Source organism: Beauveria bassiana, assembly GCF_000280675.1.
Source record: "Beauveria bassiana ARSEF 2860 unplaced genomic scaffold BBA_S00023, whole genome shotgun sequence".
Classification (NCBI taxonomy): Eukaryota; Fungi; Ascomycota; class Sordariomycetes; order Hypocreales; family Cordycipitaceae; genus Beauveria; species Beauveria bassiana.
Window position 1 is genome coordinate 277,998 of NW_007930858.1, and position 22,133 is coordinate 300,130.

General features: G+C 51.5%; 11 protein-coding genes across 11 annotated transcripts; 6 read left to right on the forward strand and 5 right to left on the reverse strand.

Moving 5' to 3' along the window:
• Positions 1-359: 359 nt before the first annotated feature.
• BBA_07196 (GTPase activating protein) lies at positions 360-3,056 on the reverse strand (the record flags this gene model as incomplete). Its single annotated transcript, XM_008602293.1, has 4 exons — positions 360-1,204; positions 1,263-2,706; positions 2,777-2,958; positions 3,011-3,056. 4 exons carry the CDS (start codon positions 3,054-3,056, stop codon positions 360-362), a joined length of 2,517 nt encoding a protein of 838 aa, XP_008600515.1.
• A 1,398-nt stretch (positions 3,057-4,454) lies between these two features.
• BBA_07197 (Peptidase M19, renal dipeptidase) lies at positions 4,455-6,006 on the forward strand (the record flags this gene model as incomplete). The annotated part of the gene is made up of 4 exons (XM_008602294.1): positions 4,455-4,629; positions 4,778-4,990; positions 5,048-5,420; positions 5,478-6,006. The coding sequence occupies 4 exons, from the start codon at positions 4,455-4,457 to the stop codon at positions 6,004-6,006; spliced, it is 1,290 nt and encodes a 429-aa protein (XP_008600516.1).
• A 262-nt stretch (positions 6,007-6,268) lies between these two features.
• Positions 6,269-7,049, reverse strand: BBA_07198 (mitochondrial 37S ribosomal protein SWS2; the record flags this gene model as incomplete). The annotated part of the gene is made up of 4 exons (XM_008602295.1): positions 6,269-6,580; positions 6,652-6,696; positions 6,756-6,777; positions 6,973-7,049. The coding sequence occupies 4 exons, from the start codon at positions 7,047-7,049 to the stop codon at positions 6,269-6,271; spliced, it is 456 nt and encodes a 151-aa protein (XP_008600517.1).
• Positions 7,050-7,118: 69 nt separating this feature from the next.
• Positions 7,119-7,876, forward strand: BBA_07199 (peptidyl-prolyl cis-trans isomerase B; the record flags this gene model as incomplete). Its single annotated transcript, XM_008602296.1, has 3 exons — positions 7,119-7,446; positions 7,510-7,636; positions 7,705-7,876. 3 exons carry the CDS (start codon positions 7,119-7,121, stop codon positions 7,874-7,876), a joined length of 627 nt encoding a protein of 208 aa, XP_008600518.1.
• A 542-nt stretch (positions 7,877-8,418) lies between these two features.
• BBA_07200 (uncharacterized protein) lies at positions 8,419-8,973 on the forward strand (the record flags this gene model as incomplete). The annotated part of the gene is made up of 2 exons (XM_008602297.1): positions 8,419-8,604; positions 8,776-8,973. 2 exons carry the CDS (start codon positions 8,419-8,421, stop codon positions 8,971-8,973), a joined length of 384 nt encoding a protein of 127 aa, XP_008600519.1.
• A 362-nt stretch (positions 8,974-9,335) lies between these two features.
• Positions 9,336-10,300, reverse strand: BBA_07201 (ER protein BIG1; the record flags this gene model as incomplete). The annotated part of the gene is made up of 4 exons (XM_008602298.1): positions 9,336-9,475; positions 9,529-9,735; positions 9,785-10,146; positions 10,206-10,300. 4 exons carry the CDS (start codon positions 10,298-10,300, stop codon positions 9,336-9,338), a joined length of 804 nt encoding a protein of 267 aa, XP_008600520.1.
• A 276-nt stretch (positions 10,301-10,576) lies between these two features.
• Positions 10,577-11,309, forward strand: BBA_07202 (nucleolar protein 12; the record flags this gene model as incomplete). The annotated part of the gene is made up of 2 exons (XM_008602299.1): positions 10,577-10,789; positions 10,860-11,309. The coding sequence occupies 2 exons, from the start codon at positions 10,577-10,579 to the stop codon at positions 11,307-11,309; spliced, it is 663 nt and encodes a 220-aa protein (XP_008600521.1).
• A 213-nt stretch (positions 11,310-11,522) lies between these two features.
• On the reverse strand, positions 11,523-12,175 carry BBA_07203 (actin lateral binding protein; the record flags this gene model as incomplete). Its single annotated transcript, XM_008602300.1, has 3 exons — positions 11,523-11,685; positions 11,765-12,069; positions 12,158-12,175. 3 exons carry the CDS (start codon positions 12,173-12,175, stop codon positions 11,523-11,525), a joined length of 486 nt encoding a protein of 161 aa, XP_008600522.1.
• Positions 12,176-12,582: 407 nt separating this feature from the next.
• BBA_07204 (uncharacterized protein) lies at positions 12,583-13,916 on the forward strand (the record flags this gene model as incomplete). Its single annotated transcript, XM_008602301.1, has 2 exons — positions 12,583-12,829; positions 12,880-13,916. The coding sequence occupies 2 exons, from the start codon at positions 12,583-12,585 to the stop codon at positions 13,914-13,916; spliced, it is 1,284 nt and encodes a 427-aa protein (XP_008600523.1).
• Positions 13,917-14,659: 743 nt separating this feature from the next.
• On the forward strand, positions 14,660-18,378 carry BBA_07205 (histone H3 methyltransferase complex protein; the record flags this gene model as incomplete). Its single annotated transcript, XM_008602302.1, has 2 exons — positions 14,660-18,218; positions 18,275-18,378. The coding sequence occupies 2 exons, from the start codon at positions 14,660-14,662 to the stop codon at positions 18,376-18,378; spliced, it is 3,663 nt and encodes a 1,220-aa protein (XP_008600524.1).
• Positions 18,379-19,566: 1,188 nt separating this feature from the next.
• On the reverse strand, positions 19,567-20,335 carry BBA_07206 (uncharacterized protein; the record flags this gene model as incomplete). The annotated part of the gene is made up of 2 exons (XM_008602303.1): positions 19,567-20,184; positions 20,321-20,335. 2 exons carry the CDS (start codon positions 20,333-20,335, stop codon positions 19,567-19,569), a joined length of 633 nt encoding a protein of 210 aa, XP_008600525.1.
• Positions 20,336-22,133: the final 1,798 nt, after the last annotated feature.

Genomic DNA, 22,133 nt, shown 5'->3' on the forward strand with positions numbered 1-22,133 from the left:
GTTCATGTCTAGCGTAAAATATTGACATTTCGGTCGATAATTTGTCGCACCATAAAAGAGATTGCTGAGATATCGTGCATGTATATATTGTGTCTTCAGTTTTAAATATTAAGAAAAGAAAAAGCAAAAGAAAAGAGAATTTCATTCCTTTCGCTACCCATGTTAAAATCTTGCCCGCGTAGCTTCGTCTCCTCGTTTTCCCCAATGATGATGATGATACAGCAATACACGAATGTGGGCTGGGAGCTGTTGTTTATATCCATCTCTTCCTCCTCAAAGCCAGCGACGCACTTCAAGAGGGCAGAGCAAGGAGGATATTCCAGCGCATTTTACAAAAAAACTCAACGAGAATAGTGACTCTAGTCGTCCATGGGCTTATCCTCGAGTGTCACTCCGCGAACGACGTCCTCGACTGGAGGCGAGTTGGGCACGCGGCGGCCGCCGACAAACCTCGTCGGGGTGCCCTTGGTCAAGCTATCGGTGCGTTCGCGGTCGGCAGCCTCATCCGCGATTCCACCGTTGACAGGTTCAGGCGGCGTCGAGGTTCCCTCTGCGGGGACCTCTAGGCTGTTGCGGTTCACAGTGCCAGCCAGATGGCTGCCCAGGCTGCTTCTGTGTCTCTCGTTGTTCGCGGTCGGACTGGTCTGGATTGGGAACCGGGTCTCGGCTCCCCCGCTGCTACGATCCCGGCGGTGTCGCGTCCCGGGAGCAGGACTGGTAGCGCGGCCGCGGGTCGCCGAGGCCTTTTCCAACAAGGCTCTGTTTCGCTCCTCCATCAGGGCCTTGCGGTTGCTCTCGTTTGTACTGATAGCGCGAGGCCGGTTGCTTCCGACCGACGAGGAATGATTCAGCGTCGACATGCGTTTCAGTTCGCTAAAGATGGCATCCTTGTGCGCAAACAGGTCACGAACCAACCTGATGGCATGCTTCTCTTCCATGGTGAGTGATGTCTCGACGCGTGGGCGGAGGATGCAGCGCGACAAAGTAGTAGCAAGTGAAGTGACATATGCATCATCGGCAGAAGTCAAGTCAATCAGCCGGGTAAAGTGGTTCATGCAGGCGTCAAGAGTTGCAATATTGGACAGTCTGAGTTGGGACAGCGTTTGTTGCAAAACAGCGATGCGCGATGCGTCAGTGCTTTCGGCGGCGGGTGTCATGTAAATGGTGCGCACAATTTCATAGACATGAGTAGATACAAGAGAGTCTAGAATGGTTAGTCTGTATCCAGAGTTGACCTACAGATTACTAGGAAAGGTACTTACCAGGAAGTTCGAGGAGGTAGAGCTTAAGCAGACTGGCGACAGTAGGTATATCAAAGTCACTAAACACTTCCTGGGAGACTGTAGCATCGTTGTGAATCTTTGCGCGAAGACGGTGCGTCTGCGCCAAGGGAACATCAACGAGCCAAACGCCTCGTCTGGCCTCATCACCCTCAAGATCGGGATAGTGGTGGTCGAGGTAGGTCAAGATGGCAGTCACAATGACGGGGACGCGTTTCCTATCAGCACGTGCGCGGGCCTCGAGATCTACGCCAAATATCTGGTCATCAACCTTGTTGTAATAATTCTCATAAACAGCAACTCGAGGGGCGAAGCCACCAGTGCGATAGGTTTCCAAGAGGTATCGTAAGTCTCCCAAAGGCTGGACAGTCTCTTGGAACAACATCATCTTGTCGACTGTGGATTGCAGGCTGGGGATAACGTTGCTGATTGTGCCTGAAAAGTCGAGTATGACAGTCTTGATGGCTTTGAGGCGATCCAGCTCACACTGCTCGAGGAACTTGAGGTGAATGAAAATCGACTGTTCGAGATCGCATCTGAGCTGATCCAGCTTCTTGACGGCGGACTTGTATTTCTCGTCGGATTCTCTCGCTTCTCTCTGCAATCGCTGGGCGGGGGTCTCGTTGGGGTGAGAATTGTTGAGAACGTTCCAGTTTGCGAGGTATTCGGTGACAGTACCGACAACGGGAGAGTCGCTCGACTCTGAAATGGGCATAGAAAATGTGCGGCTGAGTGTCTGTTTCTTCTCTGGGACGCCAGCTAAACGAAATGCCTTTGGCCGCCACTGGTAAAACATTCTGGAGCTATTGGCGAAGGTGCTGCCGACGTTTCCAATTAGGCGAAGCAAGCCGTTGGAAATGAGGTCTTGACCAATGCGCTCGGCATAGCTCACACTGCTCGTGGCCATGGTGCGTTGGAGGTACTCGACAATATCAGAGCCAGCTGAAGTGTTGAGATAGGTGCCTAAAATGGGCACCTTGGTCTCTCCCATCTTGATATTCGAAAGCATGTTGGAGAGAATTGTTTTGAGCTGATCGGGTTGGTAGATCTCGTCGCCAATCTCAAAGACGTCGTCGTCGTCACGGCTCTCCTCTTCTTTGTGAGGCTGGACTTTGATTTCGGGGATCTGTGAAGCGTTTTTAGGGCTTGACTCGGGCTCCTGGAAAGCAAGTTTGTTCTCCTCCTCGAGATCTTCGACTAGGCGGCACTTGTTGAAATAGTTGGAGCGCAATTTCTTAACAGTTTCGGCCTGTCGGTCGTGAGCTTTCGTACGGGCTTGTAAATCGTCTTGCGAGTCCTGGATGCGAGCTTCGTGAGCCTCGCACCAACGAGCGAAGGGGTGAACAACGAGATCGCGGATATTTTGGGCAATGCGCTGGTGGCTTTTGGCAGCCTCCTGCATTTCGGTTCGCATGCCGTCATATGCCTGATGGAGGTCGCATATTAGCACCAGAAAATTCATGATATTTAATTTTGCCATATATCGAATGGCATACCTTGCGGACAGTAGCGCCATCATCTCGGGAGAAGCCACCGGAGACGCGGTCAGCGGCTGGGGCAATGTCTGCCAGGCGCTGGCCATAAACGTCCTCGGCTTCGGCTCGTAGTCGCGCAAGAGTCAAGATCTGTCGGTCTTCCATGACACCTTGCTGGAGCTTTCCAAACAAGACACCGAGCCCTGTAGGGGTGATTAGCAGTGGTCCGGGTCAGGACGTATTGGGGCAGCGTACCCCCAGCATAGTCGTTGGACCAGAAGGAGTCGGCGAACCCCGGCATCTTGAACGACTTGATCAGAGAGTCGCGGCGGAAGTGCAACAAGTGTAGGCAGTGAGTAGGAAGACAGCGCTGTTTTGCGCAGAGCTAGCAGACAATGACGCGCGTGTCTTGGGTTGTTTGCCGAGCTGTCGAAGTGGAGGGGGGCGGCGCGACGGGAGGTGTGCAGTCGTAAAAGGAGTAGCGGCCGGCCACAGGGAGCAGTGGAGAGGAGAAGCCGAGTAAAGCGCGAGAGTGGGAGAGACGTTGGGTCGTTGAGGATGATTGAGAGGCGTGGGATTCAGTAGTTGAGTAGGGCAACACGGAAAGAAGTCCAGGTAGATGTGTGTATGACAGATGGGGGAGCTTGGGAAAACGGTAAGCATGTCAAGCGCTGTGGCTGCTGGCACTGTGAAGGGCCCTTGCTTTTTTCTTACCAAAGCAGGCCAACGGGTTCTGGCCAACTCGACGGCTCGTCTTGCCTGCCCGCAAAAGTTTATATTTAGTAAATGTGTATTGTTCCACTTGGGGGCTTTCAGCTAGTTGGGTGGTTGGTTGGGTGCCTTATTGCTTGTCTTGATGGACTTGGAGCCTCGTGGATGCCTCCCAGGCACCCCCAAGGTTGCTATTGCCAGGCTATAAATCATAGTTAGGTATGCATTTATTAATACTCATTAGGGGCGCTAACCGCCTTGCAGTTGCAGATCCTCCACCAGCACGGGCAGGTGTTCGTATCCGTCCAAACTCAACCTATAGCAACCAAGGCTGTGTGGGTAGCCAAAAAGGGGCTCAAGCTAGATTTAATACCATGCTTCCATGCGCTTGGAATTACAATCACATTAGTTACGCACGATTGTACATATGGCCACCACGACACGATGCGCCATGCATTGGGCGGAATAATTAGCTCCATGATCTTTGTCCCGGACGGCTGTCGGAAACAGTGACGTGCTGTGGGGGCAGCTGTCAGCCTGTCACCAACACTGGCACCGGCTAGGAGCCGCCCAGGAGCCTCCTGTTACAGTGCATTGAGAAGAACGAGGTGCTTGCTTGCTTTTGCCATTTCCACACAGCGACCCAACGTATATACTTTGGTCGGTCGCTGTTTCAACATCATCTCAAGGTACCCCTTTGCCCCTCTCCTTTTACTTGCGTACATCTACCACCCAAGACTCATATTGCGGAGTATCTGTCCTCCGTAATCCGTAGACATAATCACAATCACACAATCGCACAGCACCATTCGTCATACCACAATACCACAAATCACAATACAACGACTTTGTCTGCCTCAGACTGAGATCCGTACCCTGTATCGGTTACTGATTGAAGCTGTCCCAACGTGATTCTACCGCGAAGTGTCCGTTCACCACCCCTACTTGTTTGATCGCTGCCTCCACTGTCATACCATTTACCCCAAACATGCCGCCTCTGCCAATCAACGTCGGCGACAAGCTCGGCAACGATAAGCGCACTGTCCCTAGTAGGCCACACAAGACTTCGCTGATCAAGGCTCTGATCGTATTCGCTGCGACGGCGGTCATCATCGCCAAGGCTCTTGGGGGATGGTCTCCCCTCATCCGCAAGCCATGTGCAGGTAGTCATAGGGCTCACGACTGTACCGAGCTCAGTACATTGGATGAAAGGGCACGTTGTGTTCTGTCCGCAACACCACTAATAGGTGAAATTCCCGTGCTTTGTAACCAAATTTACGCCAATTAGTCAACGCTTACCATTGTCTGTAGACGGACATGTCGATTTCCCAGTCCTGCTTCGTGGGCGCTACGGCAATCGCATCGAGGATGCCGAGTTCAAGCAGGCTTTCGAGAATGGCACCCTGCTGGGCCATGTAGATTTACATCGTTTGCGACAAGGTGCCTCGGGCGGTGCTTTCTGGAGCGTCTATGCGCCCTGCCCCAAACATGGTGATGACTTCTCTGACAGAAATTACGCCGCGAGTACGCAATGTGCCATCCTTCTCGAGCTACACAATTCCTAGACTGACCACAATACAGGTGTCCAGTATACACTGGATCAAATTGACGTCATCAACAGGCTGCAGAAGCTCTACCCCCACGATTTCTCCCAAGCAGTTGACAGCAAGACCGCATGGGCCGCCTTCAAGCAGGGCAAGCTCATCTCACCCCTTGGTGTCGAAGGCCTGCATCAAATCGGAAACAAGGTGTCTAATCTGAGGCTCTACCATAGCCTCGGCGCTCGCTATGCTACTCTCACCCACAACTGCCACAACAAGTTTGCTGATGCTGCGATTCTGGAAGGGCCTGCTAGAAAGGCCGAGCCAAAGTGGCTTGGTCTCAGTCCTATTGGACGCAAGCTTGTTCATGAAATGAATAGAATCGGCATGATAGTCGATCTTGCTCATGTTAGGTAAGTTAATGTCACCTTATCCCCGGTGTCGCATCGCACTCGACTGACTACCCCAAGCGACGACACCATGCGCGATGTGTTAGGCGGAAACGCAGCTTGGGAAGGCTCCAAAGCTCCCGTCATCCACTCACACAGCTCAGCATACAGCATTTGCCCACACCCGCGCAACGTAAACGATGAGATCCTGCAGCTTGTCAAGAAACGCAACTCATTGGTCATGGTCAACATTGCGCCCGAGTTTATCTCCTGCATCGACAATGGCAACGAGAATGGCATTCCCGACCCGGTCCCAGAGGAGGCTACAGTACAGCAGGTAGCACGTCACATCCTGCATATCGGCAATCTCATTGGGTTTGACCACGTCGGCATCGGAACAGACTTTGACGGTATCGGGACGGTCCCAGAGGGTCTCGCTGATGTGAGCCAGTATCCCGACCTTGTTGTCGAGTTGCTTAAAAACGGCGTCAGCGATTCAGATGCGGCAAAAATCGTCGGCGGCAATCTCCTGCGCGTCTGGGCTGAGGTTGACGCCGTCGCTGCGGAGCTGCAAGCTGCTGGCGTTCCAGCCCTGGAGGATGAGCTGTGAAGTTACAAGAGCCATCAAACATATGCACCAAGATAGATGGAGATGATAATTTTGCTTCTTCTATTTCAGCTCCCCGAGGTGGGCTGGTGTTGCATCGTGATGCATTATATATATTTGTACACGGTCGAGGCCTCGATATGGCCGGTTTCGAAGTCAACGCCGTCGAAGGCGCAGATCCATGGTTATAAAAGTACAGCAATCTAAAAACACACGAGTATTGACTTTTTTTTTTGCGGTATTGTGTCAGTAATGTACGCTATTCTCAGCCCTTTCGGTTGACGCGGTTGAGCTTGTTCGGCGTCGCATTCTGATTTCTCGTTCGTTGACCTCGTACCGGCAGGCCCATGGCGTGTCGACGGCCTCTGTATGCGCCCATATCTTTTAATCTCTTGATGTTGTCCTGCAGCGTTTTTCGCGCATCGCTCTCGATGGGCATCTGGCCCAGTTCGGCTGTCAGCGAGGTGACAGTTCTCGGGGCCAATGAGCCCATTGTTGCGAGTTTGTGTATCGAATATTTGGCCATGATGCGTTCCGACAGTAGAGGTCCAAGGCCGTAGAAGGACTCTAGTGCTTTCTGCAGGGTAAATCAGTATTAATCAACCGTCGCGTTTCGTCTTTCTTGCCGATATTTCAGGAGCCGCGTACCTTGACCAATCTGGTCTCTGCAAAGTTGACGCCCAGAACGAACACCTATGGGAGAGTAGTAAGTATGATTGCAGGTAACGCTATGATTGAAAACAAATGCATACCATGGTGGCTGTAATGCAAAGCCTACACAGTCAAGTGATATCTATCCTGTCGCAAAGTCGCTGGCCTGGTGAATTCCGATCCAGGCTTCGAGTCGGGTAAACTGTGGGCAGAAAAGTCTCAATGGGCTTACTTAGCAGCGTTTGGACAGGGAGCTGGTGGGTCTGAAACAAGTGATGGAACAAAGTCCCCTGTGCTGTGGCGGGGGGAAGCTCTGACTTTCTTAGCGGCTTGCTAGTGCGGATCGCGGAATCTCGTAAAGGTGTCAAGTGTCCTCCCTCCATCCAATTCGCCATCTGTTCCTGTCTTGTTTTATTTCCTTTTCTTTCTTCATCATACATTACTGTCGAAAAGGCCACCCAAAAATGTTCAACCTCCGTCGCTTCATGGCTTCTGCCATGCTGCTCCTCGCCGTTGGCCTGGTCCTCTTCTCCCAGACCGCCGCGGCCGCCAAGGGCCCCAAGATCACCCACAAGGTCTACTTTGACATTCAGCAGGGCGACGATAACCTCGGTCGCGTCACCTTTGGGCTCTACGGCAAGACCGTGCCCGAGACCACCGAGAACTTCCGTGCCCTTGCCACCGGCGAGAAGGGCTTTGGCTACGAGGGATCTACGTTCCACCGCGTCATCAAGGACTTTATGATCCAGGGCGGCGACTTCACCAAGGGCGACGGCACTGGTGGCAAGTCCAGTATGCAAAACCTGCCAGACCTTGATATCGAAAAGCGCGAGCCAATTGGCTAACTTGACATAGTCTACGGCAACAAGTTCAAGGATGAGAACTTCAAGCTCAAGCACACCAAGAAGGGTCTTCTTTCTATGGCCAACGCCGGACCCGACACCAACGGCTCCCAGTTCTTCATCACCACTGCCATCACCTCGTAAGTTGGCCCAGCTAACGCTCCCACAATCAAGGTGCCGAATGCTAACAAGAGCGCGCGCGCTATAGCTGGCTGGACGGCCGCCACGTCGTCTTTGGCGAAGTCCTCGAGGGCTACGACATTATTGACAAGATCCAGAGCAGCAAGACGGCTCCCGGCGACAAGCCCGTGGACACTGTCAAGATTACCAAGAGCGGCGAGCTGGAGGTCCCTGCCGAAGGTATTCACGTTGAGCTCTAGATGCCCGCACCGTTCTCGCCCTCTTCTTGTGTAGTTCCGCAAGCTGATTGATGCTTGTTTTTTTTACGCAATCCAGAACAAACCGAACCCATCGCGACGCCCCAGCTTGAAGGGCCGGTATTACACACCGACGGACGCTCTCCCTCGGCGATGATGTTGCTGCTCCTTGTCGGCGTAGTTTTGAGCGTCGGCTTGGTTCGCTGTGCATCCAAGAAGAAGGTTGTTGTGCACGAAAAATCGCTTGTTTAAGTTGACAGTCTAGAAATAAAAATAAATTAAAGCTTCTCTACCTTGTACTTTGTTCCATCTCATAAAGTACTGTAAGCCGGATGGCTCTCGGTGGGCGCATCATGGTGTTGGGCGCAATATTGTCACGTGGCGCTCCAGGCAAAAAACTAAGCCGCCTAAAAAAAAAAGTTGTAAGCTGGGGGTGTAAACGACATTGGCCCGCCAGTTCAAGTCGTCTTCGAAACCCAGTCTGCTTAAAGAAGAAGAAGAAAGAAGTCTACTTGGGGCCGTGAAATCATACATTCTCAAACAACATGAAGATTCTCAGTCTTAATTTCGTCAACTGCGCCGCCAAGGCCTGCAAGGCTACCGCGGAGTCTTTTCCGCTACATCCCAAGGACGCCGAACTTGTTCAGGATGAGATTGAGCTGAACCCGGCCATGCTCATCAATGTTCTCCCTAGACTGGACTGGGCAGCTCTCCGCATAACTTCATCAGAGGTATGACTTTAAAAGCATTTTTGTCATTTTCACTACGAAGAGGGCGCGAAGTATAAACCCTCCATGGACTAGCCGCTCAGAAGACGTCTTCCCGCACTCATCGTTCAATATCTATTCTGCACTCTTCTTTGATCAACATAATAATCATTTCACTTTTTTTTTTCTTAATAGCTCGGATTCCCTCAGCTTCCAGAACAAGCCCCTACAGCCGAGGAGCTGCAAGCGGATGAAAAGACTCTGAAAGATCTGCACCACCTGCTGCTCGAGACGCAGATTTCCGAAGGCAAGCTTGTCTGCGGCAACTGCGGGCACGAGTACGCGATCAAGGAAGGCATTGCCAACTTTCTGCTCCCCAGTCACCTAGTTTGAGTCTTCACCAAAGTCGACGAAGCCGTCATACGACGATGCTGTGACATGATGGGGGTGAGACGTTTGCATAAAGTACTTCGATACTGGGTGTCCTGGCGTTGGAATTCGTTTACACAAAAATAGGCTATGGGATGGTCTGCTGGGAGTGGATTTTTATTACCGTCGAGCAAATGAACAAGGCTGTTTGTGAGATACTCAATGTAGGGCCATCAGTTGCACATGAAAATACATGCATTCTCTCATTTGAAGTTTGCTAACATTAACCCAGAAGCTGCAAATCCCAATGCAGACTTTGTAATATACAGGGCGCCTGATGAATCCGACATCCGTTGCAGTGTGACTAGGTGCACAGTTACGTGCCGTTACTGCTGTTTCTTCTGTGCAGCTGGTCCCATTTCCTTCTCAAACGCACCATACGATACCTCGAGGCTTCCGAGGGTCTTGATCCCGACAGTAAGAATACTGAAAAGCAGAATCGTCGCGATAATGCCCATGAAGATACCTATTACCGCCATTAGATACTTGAGCCTTCGGCTGGTGTATAGAGATACGCACCTGGTGTGAAAAATTGGTATTTTTCAAATAGCGGTCTGTTGTCCTTTCCGGTAGTCGAATTTTTGTTATCTATAGCTCTGCGCAAGTCCATATGAATAGCCTCGTCGAACTGCGCCTCGTATGAGGGTTCTGGGCGTGTGGCGTAGAATAGGACCGTGACGCTATCGCGACCGTTGTCTTTGCTGATGCGTTCGCCGAGAATGCGATCTGATAAATCGTTAGCTTGCTCCGTAGAGTATTTCTCCATCACTCGCACCATTGACGAGAAGGGCATCGGCCCTGTTTTCTAGAGGCAGCTGGCCCAATGAGACCTGCTCAATAACAGCCTGTTTTCCATACTGCGAGCAGGCAGTCTTGACAAAGTTGATAAGATTGCCGTCCCGGATATCACCAACGACCTCCGACACGATGTATTTTCCTTGGATACGGCTGTCCAGAGTTACCGAGTGATGGAACAATGGCATATTCGAGCCTTCATTGCGTTGGAGATCGGAGGCAGTCATCCCAGGCTGCGTCGCGAAAACATAGCGCTCGGTAGGGCATCTCGAGAGGATGTCCTTGGTGGTTCTCAAGACGTCGGAGCTTGTCTGAAGCTGTTTCGAATCCGTCAAAGGAAAGCTAGGTTGGTGTACTCATTAGAGCCGCGTCAACGAGGGGGCAAATGGTGCATCACATACGATGCAGTAGAGTAGAGAATCCACGGCGTGGCATCTGAAAAAGCCACAGCAGCTCCGCAGAGCGTGAGCGACCCGAGAAATGCCTGCAAACGCATTGCGGGTAGATATTGCTAAAGTTGCTGTATCTGAAGCCCAGTCGCTCAACTGGGCGTCCCCAGCTCATGGATGATGCATGCGCAAGCTGGAACAAGGGGGTTATGTAATCACCATATTTGGTGCAACTCCCCGTTAGTGGCACACTTAGGTGGGCATCCAGCGGCCGGTGACGGTCCAGGCGGACAGCAGCAAAATAATTTTTGGATGGGCCTGTCGCATAACTATCCTAATTGAACTTCAAACATAGCCAACTAGCCAACAAGCTGCTAAGCATTATGTTTGCGAAGCCGCGAGTAAAGAAGAGCATTCTTCCGCCTCTCACTAAGAAGCGGAAAAACACTTCAGAAGTGGAAGAAGTAACATTCGACAATGACGCCCGCCAAGAATACCTGACGGGCTTTCAGAAGCGAAAGCAGCAGCGCATAAAACATGCACAGGAGGTAGCAGCAAAGCGAGCGCGACAAGAGAAATTGGATACTCGCAAACAGGTACACATTGCCGTTGCTTGGGATTCTCCTCCCAATTTTTTCAGCATTATTGACCTGTTGCGCAACATAGGTCCGAGACGAGCGACGCCAAGAACTGGAAGACCACGTTCGTCAGGTGAATGAGATGTTGAAAGCATCCAATGCCGCCGGGGCCGAGGAATATGATCAGTCTGACATTGGACATGACACGGAATGGGACGGGTTTCCCGACAAGCCCGAGCTGGACATTGTCGACCACGAAGAGGAGTACATAGATGAGGATCGGTATACAACTGTGACGGTCGAGACTGTATCAGTGTCTCGCGATGGCCTGTCAAAACCGGAACTACCCATCGAAGACGATGAGAGCAAGCAAAAAGAAGACGAGGGCCCCGAAAAGGCGGAAGAAAAGGAGGAGAACCCCAAGAACCGAAAGGCTCTGAAGCCGAAAAAGAAGCAATTTCGCTACGAAACAAAAACGGAAAGAGATTTCGAAAACCGGAAACAAAGAGCGAGAAACAAGGCCAAACGGCGGGTATGATGTGGATATTAAGGAACTGGATTGATGCTATATACTCAAAGAAGGAGCAGGCTCAATTACTACGAGACCTCTAGTATGTCGCCATGCAACCTGTCGAATCCGCAATAATTCACTTGCAGCGCAAAATCCACGTAAAGGTTTGTATTTGAACCAAGCAACACCAAAAACGCATGTACAAGGAACCACAATCTTGCGCAAAACTGGTTGTGCAGATTAGATGTTGCCAATCTCGACCTGGAGCTCCTCCAGCTCCTTCTGCAGGCTGGTGTGCTTCTTGGCCATCTCCTCGTACTTCTGCTCCCACTGATCACGCTCGTTCTCGAGGGCTTGCACTTTGCGCTCAAAGTGGCCGGCCTTGACGTCGGTCTGGCGGAGCCTAAAATCCATCATGTTAGCCAAGGCAACTCAGCTCATGGAACCCAAGTGTTCCACGGCGCGAGCGTTGTACTACATACTTTTCGTTGGCGTCTCGCAGCGTCTTATCGGCATTCTCGGCTTCTTCTTCCAGGAGCTGGAGTCGTCTCTGCAGGGTCTCGTTCTGGGTTCCGTGTTGTTGACCTTCGTCGGCAGCCTTCTTGAAGTCCTTGATAGCAGTCTCGAGCTTCTCTACCTCAGTCTCAAGAAGGTTATTCTTGTGCTGAAGCGAGGTGATGTCCTGCTCCTTGGACAAATTCTCTTGCTCTAGTGTCTTGACCTTTGCCTGGAGCTCTTCGACCTTGCCAACGGCCTCATCAGCCTCCAGGCGAAGCTGGTTCATTTTCTGTGCAAAGCTTCGTCAGCCACTGACCGCTGCATCTCCCCACGCTAGCGGCATCGACTACGGGTATAGCAGACTTGACCAAACTTACCTCCTTGATGCGATCCATTGTGTGTTTTTGATTATTTGTCGACTCTTGTTGATGAGGCTTGCAGGCAGATTATATTAACGTGACGGATTTGATCGCGTTGTTTGAACAGGCGGAGTTGGAAGCAGGGAAAAGGGGTGGGGTAGGGATAATTGCCCCTCCAAGACGCCTTGTGCACCAGCAACAGCTAGACCTGTGCCCGCACGCCCTGTGGCTGCAGTGCTACACGCGCCACAGCCGGCTTCGTTGCCCCGACAACAGCGCACGGATCATCTTTGTCAATACCTCGGGCATTAGGCAATCAATCATTTGTTCACGCTCCTTTATCGTTCATTAATCTGTCATTGTCAACAAGTTGCACAACTATTCAGCTTTTCGATTACCGCGGTCAGAATTCGCATTGAAACACTTTCTTTCCCCCGAACGCGATGCTCGCAGCACATCGAGATCAAGAAAACCTGGTGCATGCGCACCAGGTGCCAGCAAAACAACAACCCAAGACGCCAGGGCCGAGGTATCCGAAAACTCCTTTAGGCCGATTTGCCAGAAACGATGAGAACGCGCCAGCTCCTCTAACGGGCAAAAATGCACTCGGCGGGACTGTCAAGAATTCGGCGAATGGCAGGCTCACGACGAAGCCGGCTGGACAGAAGCACGCTTTAGCCACTCCATTAGGTGCGGCTCCTTCTCTATGAATTCGTCAGTAAATACTCAAACCAAAGCAGGGAATCAGTCCAGAGCTCCTCTTGGCAATAAGACCACGAATGCGAAAGCACGGCCGAGCCAGTCCGTGGCCGCCAAAGAAAAAGGCCAGGCTTCTCAGATCAAGCCTGGCAGTCAACGTCCTCAATTACGCCAAGCGGAGACATTTGCTCCCAAGTTCGAAGTTCAGCCCGATAAGAGAGATGTAAACGCAGATGAGGAGCCGGAATATGCCCCTCCCGCCCCGACTCCCTTGCCCTACCAATCAGACGTGCTTCCCGAAGGAGGTCTGACATTTCGAGGCCTTAAAAAGGAGTATCTTCTAAAGGGCTATTACGAGAACTTTTACAACCCCATTGATGATGATGGCATTTCACGTCTTGACAAAGCGTTTGATGATGAGATGAAATCAGCGCTGGACAAGGCTGTTGAACAGAATGATCGTGAATTCGAGGCTCTCGATTGGGGCGTACCTGATGCGCAGGAATTCAAATCTACAGTTCCCGCAAACACGGCGCCCAGAAACCCTGGCTGCAGAGCTGAATCCCGAGGAGGGAAGGTGCCTGCCCCTAATGATAGGAAGATGCACACAATTAGCTCTCGCAGGGCAGCCTCAGCGTTGGCGATTCACTCGGATAGAACCGAGAGTGCTCTGTCATCACGAGGTCCGTTTTCAAAAAAGCTGTCAGCTCAGTCCAGACTGGTCAAGCCATTCGCGGCAGGGTCCTCGGGTACGACAACAGGAGAAGCAGCCTCGCGTACTACCATCGGTTACAACAAGGGCAGAACTGCATCCTCAATGATGCGCCCCCACCATCAAGCCAGCAAGAGCCTTACCAGGCTACCAGCTCGTCAAGCTGCGGACAACGGTTGGGATCTCACAATCACGCCTGCTCGTGCGCGTCTAGGCGCTCGCGAACAGAGCCCGCTGAAGAGCACCGAACGTCCACAGTTCACTTCCATTTTCTATGACGACGAGGATGATGCGGAACCGGTGACTCTCAACGGCCCATTGATTGACTCTGATGATGAGACATTTGAGCTGAAGCTTGATGTCTGAATGGGCAGAAGATGTCTTTTTTGTAAGAGTACATGATAAATTGGAATGGCGTTTGGACAAGGACGGCCGTCCCACTCTCTAGAGGGGACTAATGATAGGCATGCGTTATTGAAGCGATGCAGAACCTGTAGGTTACAGACAGTAATTAATGACGGTTTTCCTTTTTGCATGACATATACGGATAAACAGCGTGTAGTTCGAGGTCATCTGCAGCTCAGATGGGCATCTGATTTCCTGAGGACCAGCCGCCGCATTAGGGGAAAGTGGTACAAGAACGGGTCGGGCAATGGATTATCCGTAGCCCACTTATGATGCGTGGTTGCGGTGTGGAGTTCTTCCACGCGCTTGGAAGACCCAGAATGAAATCGCCATCCCTGGACGTGCCGCAAGTCAAACCTCCATCCTCCCAAACTTCTGTCACTGCGTCCTGGCCGCAAAACCGCCGAACTGAGGCTGAAAGCTCAAGTCTCGTGGTCGCACTCAGCGTCGCTATACAAATTATTTTTCATAACAAAATTATCTGCTCTGCGCCACCTGTGCCCGCGCCGAAAAGCTAGACTGCGCTTCGCTGCCACTCAGGCTTTCTTTCCACCCAGACGGTCGCGTGAACTGGACATCCACGCACGCATCAAAAAGTCCTTCTGCAAGCAACACCCACAAATCTTGTACCCGGTCGTCTCGCCTTTTTCCGCGGTATAATGACCGAAGCACGCCATAAAAGATAGCAGGAGCGCATCGGCACGATGACTCGCCCGCCACCAGGCGTGAGCTTTGCGCAATTCTTTCCCAACGCTCCGAAAGTCAGAGCCGAGGCGCAGGGCCGGAGTGATCGCGACAGAATCAGGCAAATCACCGATAGTGCCGAATCATCTACCCTGAGTTCCGTTACACATGATAATGCATCGGACGCTCTCTCGCGGTCGCAAGTCAACGGGGGCAGCGTGATGCCAACACACCAGGGCGATGATGACTCTCCGCTCGGTGACATACCCAGCACTGTCGACTCTACTAGCTCACACACAAGCTCTTCCTCATCGCTTTTCAGCAATGCTGCGGCCCGATTACCCACCTCGGGCACCCCTCGCGTCTCACATGCTCCCACCGTCTCATCACCTCTTCATCACTCCAATTCTACAACCTCACTCTATAAGGGGTCTATACCTCTCAAGGCGGAGCCGGCTACCAACGGGGCCGAGTCGAGATCTCATTCGGCGCCTAGCGATCCGCTGCGAATAGAGCGTGAGGTTGCACGAGAGCCTGGATCTTCAGTCAAGGGGAGAAAATGCACATACGACCCGATACTCGATCGCTTACGCAACAAAGCCGTCAGCAAGTCCGCGAAGCCTGTTTACAGAGAATTTGGACTCGATGATACACCCGCGCCCCAAGATCCGCGCCTAGCAAAAGGCGGCCGGCTGGGGTATATTAATACCGACTTCTACTTACCGCGATCGCGCTTTTCTCCGGCTCCTGAAAATCTGAAGCCCTACCCATATGATCCCAAAACATCTATCGGCCCTGGGCCACCGACACAAATTGTCGTCACCAGATATAACCCGCTGATACCTTTTAACAAAGTAACAGCCATCTTCGCCACGTTTGGCGATATCGCTGAGAGCAGCAATAAGATGCACCCTGAAACTGGTAGCTACCTGGGCTTTGCTACCATTCGCTACCGTGACACCAAGCGTACCGACCGACCTTCAATATCTGCCATTGACGCGGCGCGGCGAGCTGTTCAGGCGCGCGGTCTCAAAGTGGACTCGGAAATGGTCAAAGTTGAGTATGACCCCGAAGGTAGAAGAAGTCGGAGGATGCTGGAGAGCCATCTACGCCGTGAGCGAGAGAAAATAGAGAGGGAGAAGATAGCGCAGGCTGCACTTTCTGCAAAGACGTCGGCCGAAATCAAACCATCCCCGGTCTCATTTGCGAGGCCACCGCCAACAGGCCCGAAGGGGCCGGCTATTTCGCGACCACTACAGTCACCGGTAGCACAATCAACTCCGCCTCCTCCACCTGCAAGTCGCGCGGCGAACTTCGAGTCGAGAGATATATCTGCCCAACTTGCGAACGAACCCTACATCTTCATCGATTCTCAAAGTGTTCCCCTACTCACGAGCATCCTGCCGCACATGAAGAAGCGATTGAAGAACTATGCATTTGACGACATTCGCATCGACAAAACTGGCTATTATGTCATTTTCAAAAACTCTTTCACCGGAAAGATGGAGGCTGAGCGTTGCTTTCGAGCTGTCAACCATACAGAGTTCTTCACATACAACATGTCCATGCAGCTTTGCTTGCCTAGAACGCGAGCTACAACGCCTGTGGATCGTAAAAGAAGTCCCAGCCCTGAGCGCAATAGCCGCCGGGCGGAACAGCTCAGGGCCGAAGAGGATGCAAACCGACGCCGACGAGAGGATGAAGCCGACATTGAAGAAGAGAGGAAACAACGAGCTAAAAACTTTGATCCCGTCATGGAGGCCGTCCAGGTTGTGCAACGAGAGATGATGGAACATTTGATCCGTCACATCCGAACGCAAGTCGCTGCTCCTTCGCTTTCCGACTTTCTCGATCCGGCCAATCACTCTGCTAAGCGCCGTCAGCTCAATATCGATGTGGCTGAGGAAGAAGACGAGGCTGCCTTGACAGATGCGTTCGACACTTCGAGAATGGGAACTCCGAACTCGCGTGCAGATCCTATCGAGCGCAGAACTGGGAGGTTTGAAGTCGGCGCATTGCCCAAGATTCGCAAATCCAAAGCCAAGGGAGCAGCATATCGCAGCACATTTGTTGATCCGTTTTCGCGGAAACGAGCCTCTGTCTCTCGACCAGCCTTTAGATCCCTACATCACCGGCTCAAGAGCTTTGACAGTGATTTCGAGTCAGATGATGACACTGATGCAAAGACTCTCGCGGCAGCCGAGGCTGAGGGTAGCGCATCTCGCCCACAGAGCCGCATGAGCACGGATGAAGACAATTGGGCTCCAAATGAGGACGATTCCATGACAGAAGCCAGTCTGGCAGTAGTGGACAAGTCTTTGTCCAAGAAGCGGAAGCTTGTCTCGGCTGCTGACATTGCTTCGAAACGCCAGAAGAAGCTGGACGAAGATGCTTTCGGGGTTAGATTCGACGATGCCAAGACGGACCTATCTGAAGACGTCAGCGTGGAAGCTGATGTGGCGGATGATAATGACAGCAGTCTTTCGAGGTCGCAAACGCCGCTCTCAATTGTACCCAAGGGAGCCAAGAAAAAGTCTACCAAGCCCACGTCATCCATTGCCAAACAGGCTTTCGAAGAGCAAGAGAATTGGTCCCAGAAAGCAGATGACGACGAAACACCTGAGCCGCAGAGCACACCCAAAAAGCCCATCCCAACAGCGCGGGAACCACAGAAATATGACGAACGTTTGTTTTCTACAGAGCCAGTGTCTAAAGCACTGCTCCTACCGGACAGTTTCAAGCCTGATATTTCAGCCCTTGAGCTTCTGCGTCTCGGCGCCAAGGACGTCCCGGACATGGCGAAGCTAGGGAAAAAGTTTCAGACGGCCGACGTCGGCAACGCCGACCTCTGGCTTTGGCAGAAACAGCGAATCCGACAACTCAATACGAGCCACTCATCCACACACAAGCCAATATCTATCGGCGGGTATTATGTTCCGAATCCTACGGGCTGTGCACGAACAGAAGGCGTCAAAAAGATCCTCAACTCGGAAAAGTCCAAGTACCTGCCACATCACATCAAGGTGCAAAAGGTACGGGAAGAGCGAGAGGCGCGCGTCAAGAATGGCAAAGATTCTGTCGCTACTTCAGTGGACGCTTCCAAGATTGCAGCAGACAAGTTGGTCGCCAAGGGCAACTCGAGAGCCAACAGAGCTACTAATCGCCGATATGTCGCGGATTTGAACGATCAAAAGAAGACTCTGGGCCAAGATTCTGACGTGTTCAAATTCAACCAGCTTAAGAAGCGGAAGAAGCCTGTCAAGTTTGCCAGATCTGCTATCCACAACTGGGGCTTGTACACAATGGAAGACATTCACAAGGATGACATGATTATTGAGTACGTTGGCGAAGAAGTCCGTCAACAAATTTCCGAGATTCGGGAAAATCGTTATCTCAAGAGCGGCATTGGCAGCAGTTACCTGTTCCGTATCGACGAAAACACGGTTATTGACGCCACCAAAAAGGGTGGCATTGCACGCTTCATAAACCACAGCTGCTTGCCAAACTGCACGGCCAAGATTATCAAGGTCGAGGGCAGCAAACGTATTGTCATTTATGCGCTTCGTGAGATTGCCATGAGTAAGTTCGCTTTACGTAATTTATGACGCTACATTGACTAACTGGACTTGTTGCAGACGAAGAACTGACATACGACTACAAATTCGAACGCGAGATTGGCAGTTTGGATCGGATCCCATGTCTGTGCGGCACCGCAGCATGTAAGGGATTCCTTAATTAGCCGTGGTATTCGCTTTTTCTGCGCAGCAACTCGTCAGACCGAAGCTGCAGCAGGCTGTACTTTACACGAGAGAAGCTCGTCCCCCCCAAGATGTTGATGTCCTGGAGAGAGATTGCGGGCATACCGTTTTAATCAGGGAATGGGAGGGAATATTCTGAGAGGCATGCTGCAGATTGGATCACCCAAGGCAGGCATGTTGTGTTTACCTCGACTGAGTCATGTTGTTTTCGGCGGCGTTTAGGAATCAAGCAAGGCATGTTAACGGCTGGTTTGGGGGGGGGCCAAAGACATGGCGACCAAAATACTGGGTTTTTTCTTTTCTTGTCTATTTCCTCTCTTTGTCTTTGAACTGCGATTCCACCACCCCCGTCGCAGCGGACAGCTTCTTTCTACATCTTCGTCTTCAACAAACATTTGGTTCGCGCGCGCGGCAGTCAAGACGCAAAAAAAACGACAAGGGCAACAAATATTACTAGAGTGGATCATCAAAGCAAGGGTTCACAGTTTTTTGGCGTCGGAAGGGTGCATCTAGGTTGGTGGTGGTTTTTCCTCTTAATTTTGATTCGCACTTTTTGGATGGCATATTCTTTTAGCCCTTCTGGGAGGGAGGAGGCAGGCAGGCAATTACTGTTTGTTTGGCCTGATATGTTTGACGCAGTCAGGTCAAATGTTGTACATGTAAGTAGTCGCAAGCTTTTTGTTTTTTTCCTTCGGGATAGCGGGAAGTTTGACGAAATTTCAACTTTTACTACAACTCAAAACGTTTTCTTCTCTGAATTAGCCCACATTTGGAATTCCTCGGCAGCAAAGGCTAGAGATGGAGCTTTCCCAAGCTCCTCGAAAGACGCTACTAGATGACACTTGCATCAACTGTTTTAACTTTTGACTCGTAAATTGTGTTATTCATTCTTGTTCATGGAAGACAATGCACTCTTTGAGGCCCATCATATGCATCAACATCAACGCGGGGCTAATATCTTAATGTTCTATAATTTATAAAGCACTCGAGGTTCCTTTGCGGCCTGGCTCGCTTGGTCAAGACCTTCTACGGTCAGCCAGCCAGCCAGCCATCGTCAGGGCAAGCGCCGCGCGCGCGCGCGTTAAAGTCAGGCCCCCCCCCCCCATTCCAGCTTCGTCGGATCCTTTTTCTCCCCACATCTGGATCTGGGCTATTAGGTATTTCATCATTTAGCCACCTGCTCCAGCGTGACTCGGCGCGCGCGGTCCCAGCATCCAGTCCTGCATCGCCAGCCACTCGCTCCAGCTCGCCTCTGCGCTCTGAATCTCGCCCTCGGTCGCGCCCTGCAGCGGTCGCAGAAACGGCACCATCTGACCGGCTCCGACGTCGTAGCTCGACTTGACCTTGACCCAGTCCCCCGACTTGGCCGCAAAGAGAAAGTTGCGCCGCTCCATGTCGTGCATGGGTCCGACGCCCTCGGCCCAGTCGTCGCCAAAGAAGCCGTGCAGCACGGCAGGCGTGTCGAAGCCGGTGGCGACGAGTCGGCGGACGTAGGGCACGAGCGCCACGACGGCACCACCGCCGCTACCGCAGCCGCTGGTCGAGGTCGTCTCGGTGGTGTTGTTCTTGTTGTTGTTGTCGTCGTTTGATGATGATGAGGGGGGTAAACCACGCGCGGTTGAGTCGCTTCGAGGGGGCGTGGCTTTTTGAAAGGGCAGCAGGATATTTACAAAGGCGGCCACGGCCTGCACCTCGTCGGTGTGCTGCGCATGCTGGATAAAGTGGGTTTGGCATTCGCGGAATTTGGGATACCAGTCAAAAATGTCAAACTGAGCTTCCTGAAAAGGCTAAATAAGAAAGAGATTCAAAGAACGATTTGCAGTTTAGTTTTTTTTTTTTTTTCCTTTTTTTTTCGCAGTTCTTTTTGGATTGGAAAGTGATGTTGATGGATATGTCAACGGCCAATTACTGAAGCCAACTTACATGTTGAAAAGGCATTGGTGCTGGATTCAAATCTCGTCTACTCGCTCTGTCGATGCTCGCTTTCATGTATTCAAGAAGAAGAAGAAAAAACGGTGTTGACTGATGTCGAGACTGCTTGTAGTTTACAAGCGTCTTGTCATGCTCCTAGGTCTGGCCGTATGACTTTTGGAGATGTTGCCGCTTGAGCCGGGATCGAGGTTATATGAATGAGAGTTGGTGATTCAAGTCTGGACGCCCAACAGAAGAGTAGTTTCGGTTTTGGAAAAGCTCAAAACACTTGGTCAAATGCGACTTTTCACATGAAGTTGAGAGCAAAAAGGTCCCAGTGTTTAAACTGTGAGAGAGTTGTGCAGGGTGTTCAGCTTGGTGTGCAGAGGAAGGCGAATCAAGCACTAGTATTGGAGAGATCAGAGTTGATATCAATGTTATTGTGGGCTCAAGCAAAGTTGGATTGTCGGAATTCGCTCAAGCTTTGAAACGATATACTAATCGAATAAGGACTGGCCAGAAACACATGAATGGGGTAGGGTTCCTGATATATAGTCTAACGGGTGGCGCTTCTGAGGTGTTGCCCTTACAAAGACCAATCTGTGAGTCGCCACGACATACTGCTCCCCTGCTCAAAAGCTAGTTTGCATAAACATCAGTCTATGAATCGGCCCAGAAAAGGAAATACATGCGACTTGCGACTTGCGATAGCGCCCAGGCCGGGTGGAGGAAAGGGGACCGGGGGGAGGGGGAGGGGGGGGAGTGAGTGGTAGCCCTTCCAGGTCTCTCAGCCGTGGGCCAGATCACGGTCGGAACGGGGACACTCTTTTCAAAGCCCACGGACGGCATTGGCGTCGAAATGTGCTGGCTGGTGTTAGCTAAAACCGTCTTTCTTTACGCTCGGCTGGGAGCCCACTATTAAGGCCCCCAATGGCGGGATTGGCTCCATATGGGCTGGGTGGAAGGAGAGTTTTTTTTTTTTCGATCGATCTCGTTTCCGCTCTGTAAAGCGATCATTTCCCATTTGAACCAAAAGTTGAAGACGTCGAACGTCTGGCCTTCCCCCCCCCCGACCCTTGTCAACCTGGGATGAGACAAAAGGCCATTTGAGATGGCGCCACAACCCGTTGATCACAAAAAAAAAAAGAAAGAAAGAAAGAGAAAGACAGAGGTGGAAAACCCGATAGATTTCTGGCACCGTCTCACGTAGTTGGTTGGCTTTCTGCATATCAGCAGCCCGCGATGATACTGGCTGGGTGACTGGCAAGCAGAGCTAGAAAGAAACACGCTTACGCTCTGTTGACTGCCACGTCGACTGATGACAATGGAAAATTGTCAGATTATTTGCACAATGCTTGCTGACTTTGTAAGTTGTCATGTTTTGGGCCCGAGTACGACCTCGATTGGCCCTAGCGAAATGTCACCTTGCTAAGACAAGGACGGGTAAACTTGTCCTTTTGCGTGTGTTTTCTGTACTGAGTATATCAGTGCAGGTTACGGACGAGTCTTCTCTGCACAACAGATGACTAATGATTTATCCTGCTCTGCCTCTCGGCATCTCGCAAAAACCAATGCGCTTTCACAAAGCCTTTGGGCTCGAAACAGATATCTGCAAAAGTACAAGTTAGCCAGGCGGTGGGCGCAGAAAGAAAAAAAAAAAAAAAAAAAAAAAAAAAAAAAAAGTCAGCGAATGAGCTTTGTATGTCTTGGAAACCGGGAGCAGTGGGGTGCGTGATGTGCGTGAAGACGTTTCCAGCGCTGCGATCTCGCAGATAATGTGACTTGTCAACTATGAAAACCATCGGGCCGGGTATCGGTTGGGCTT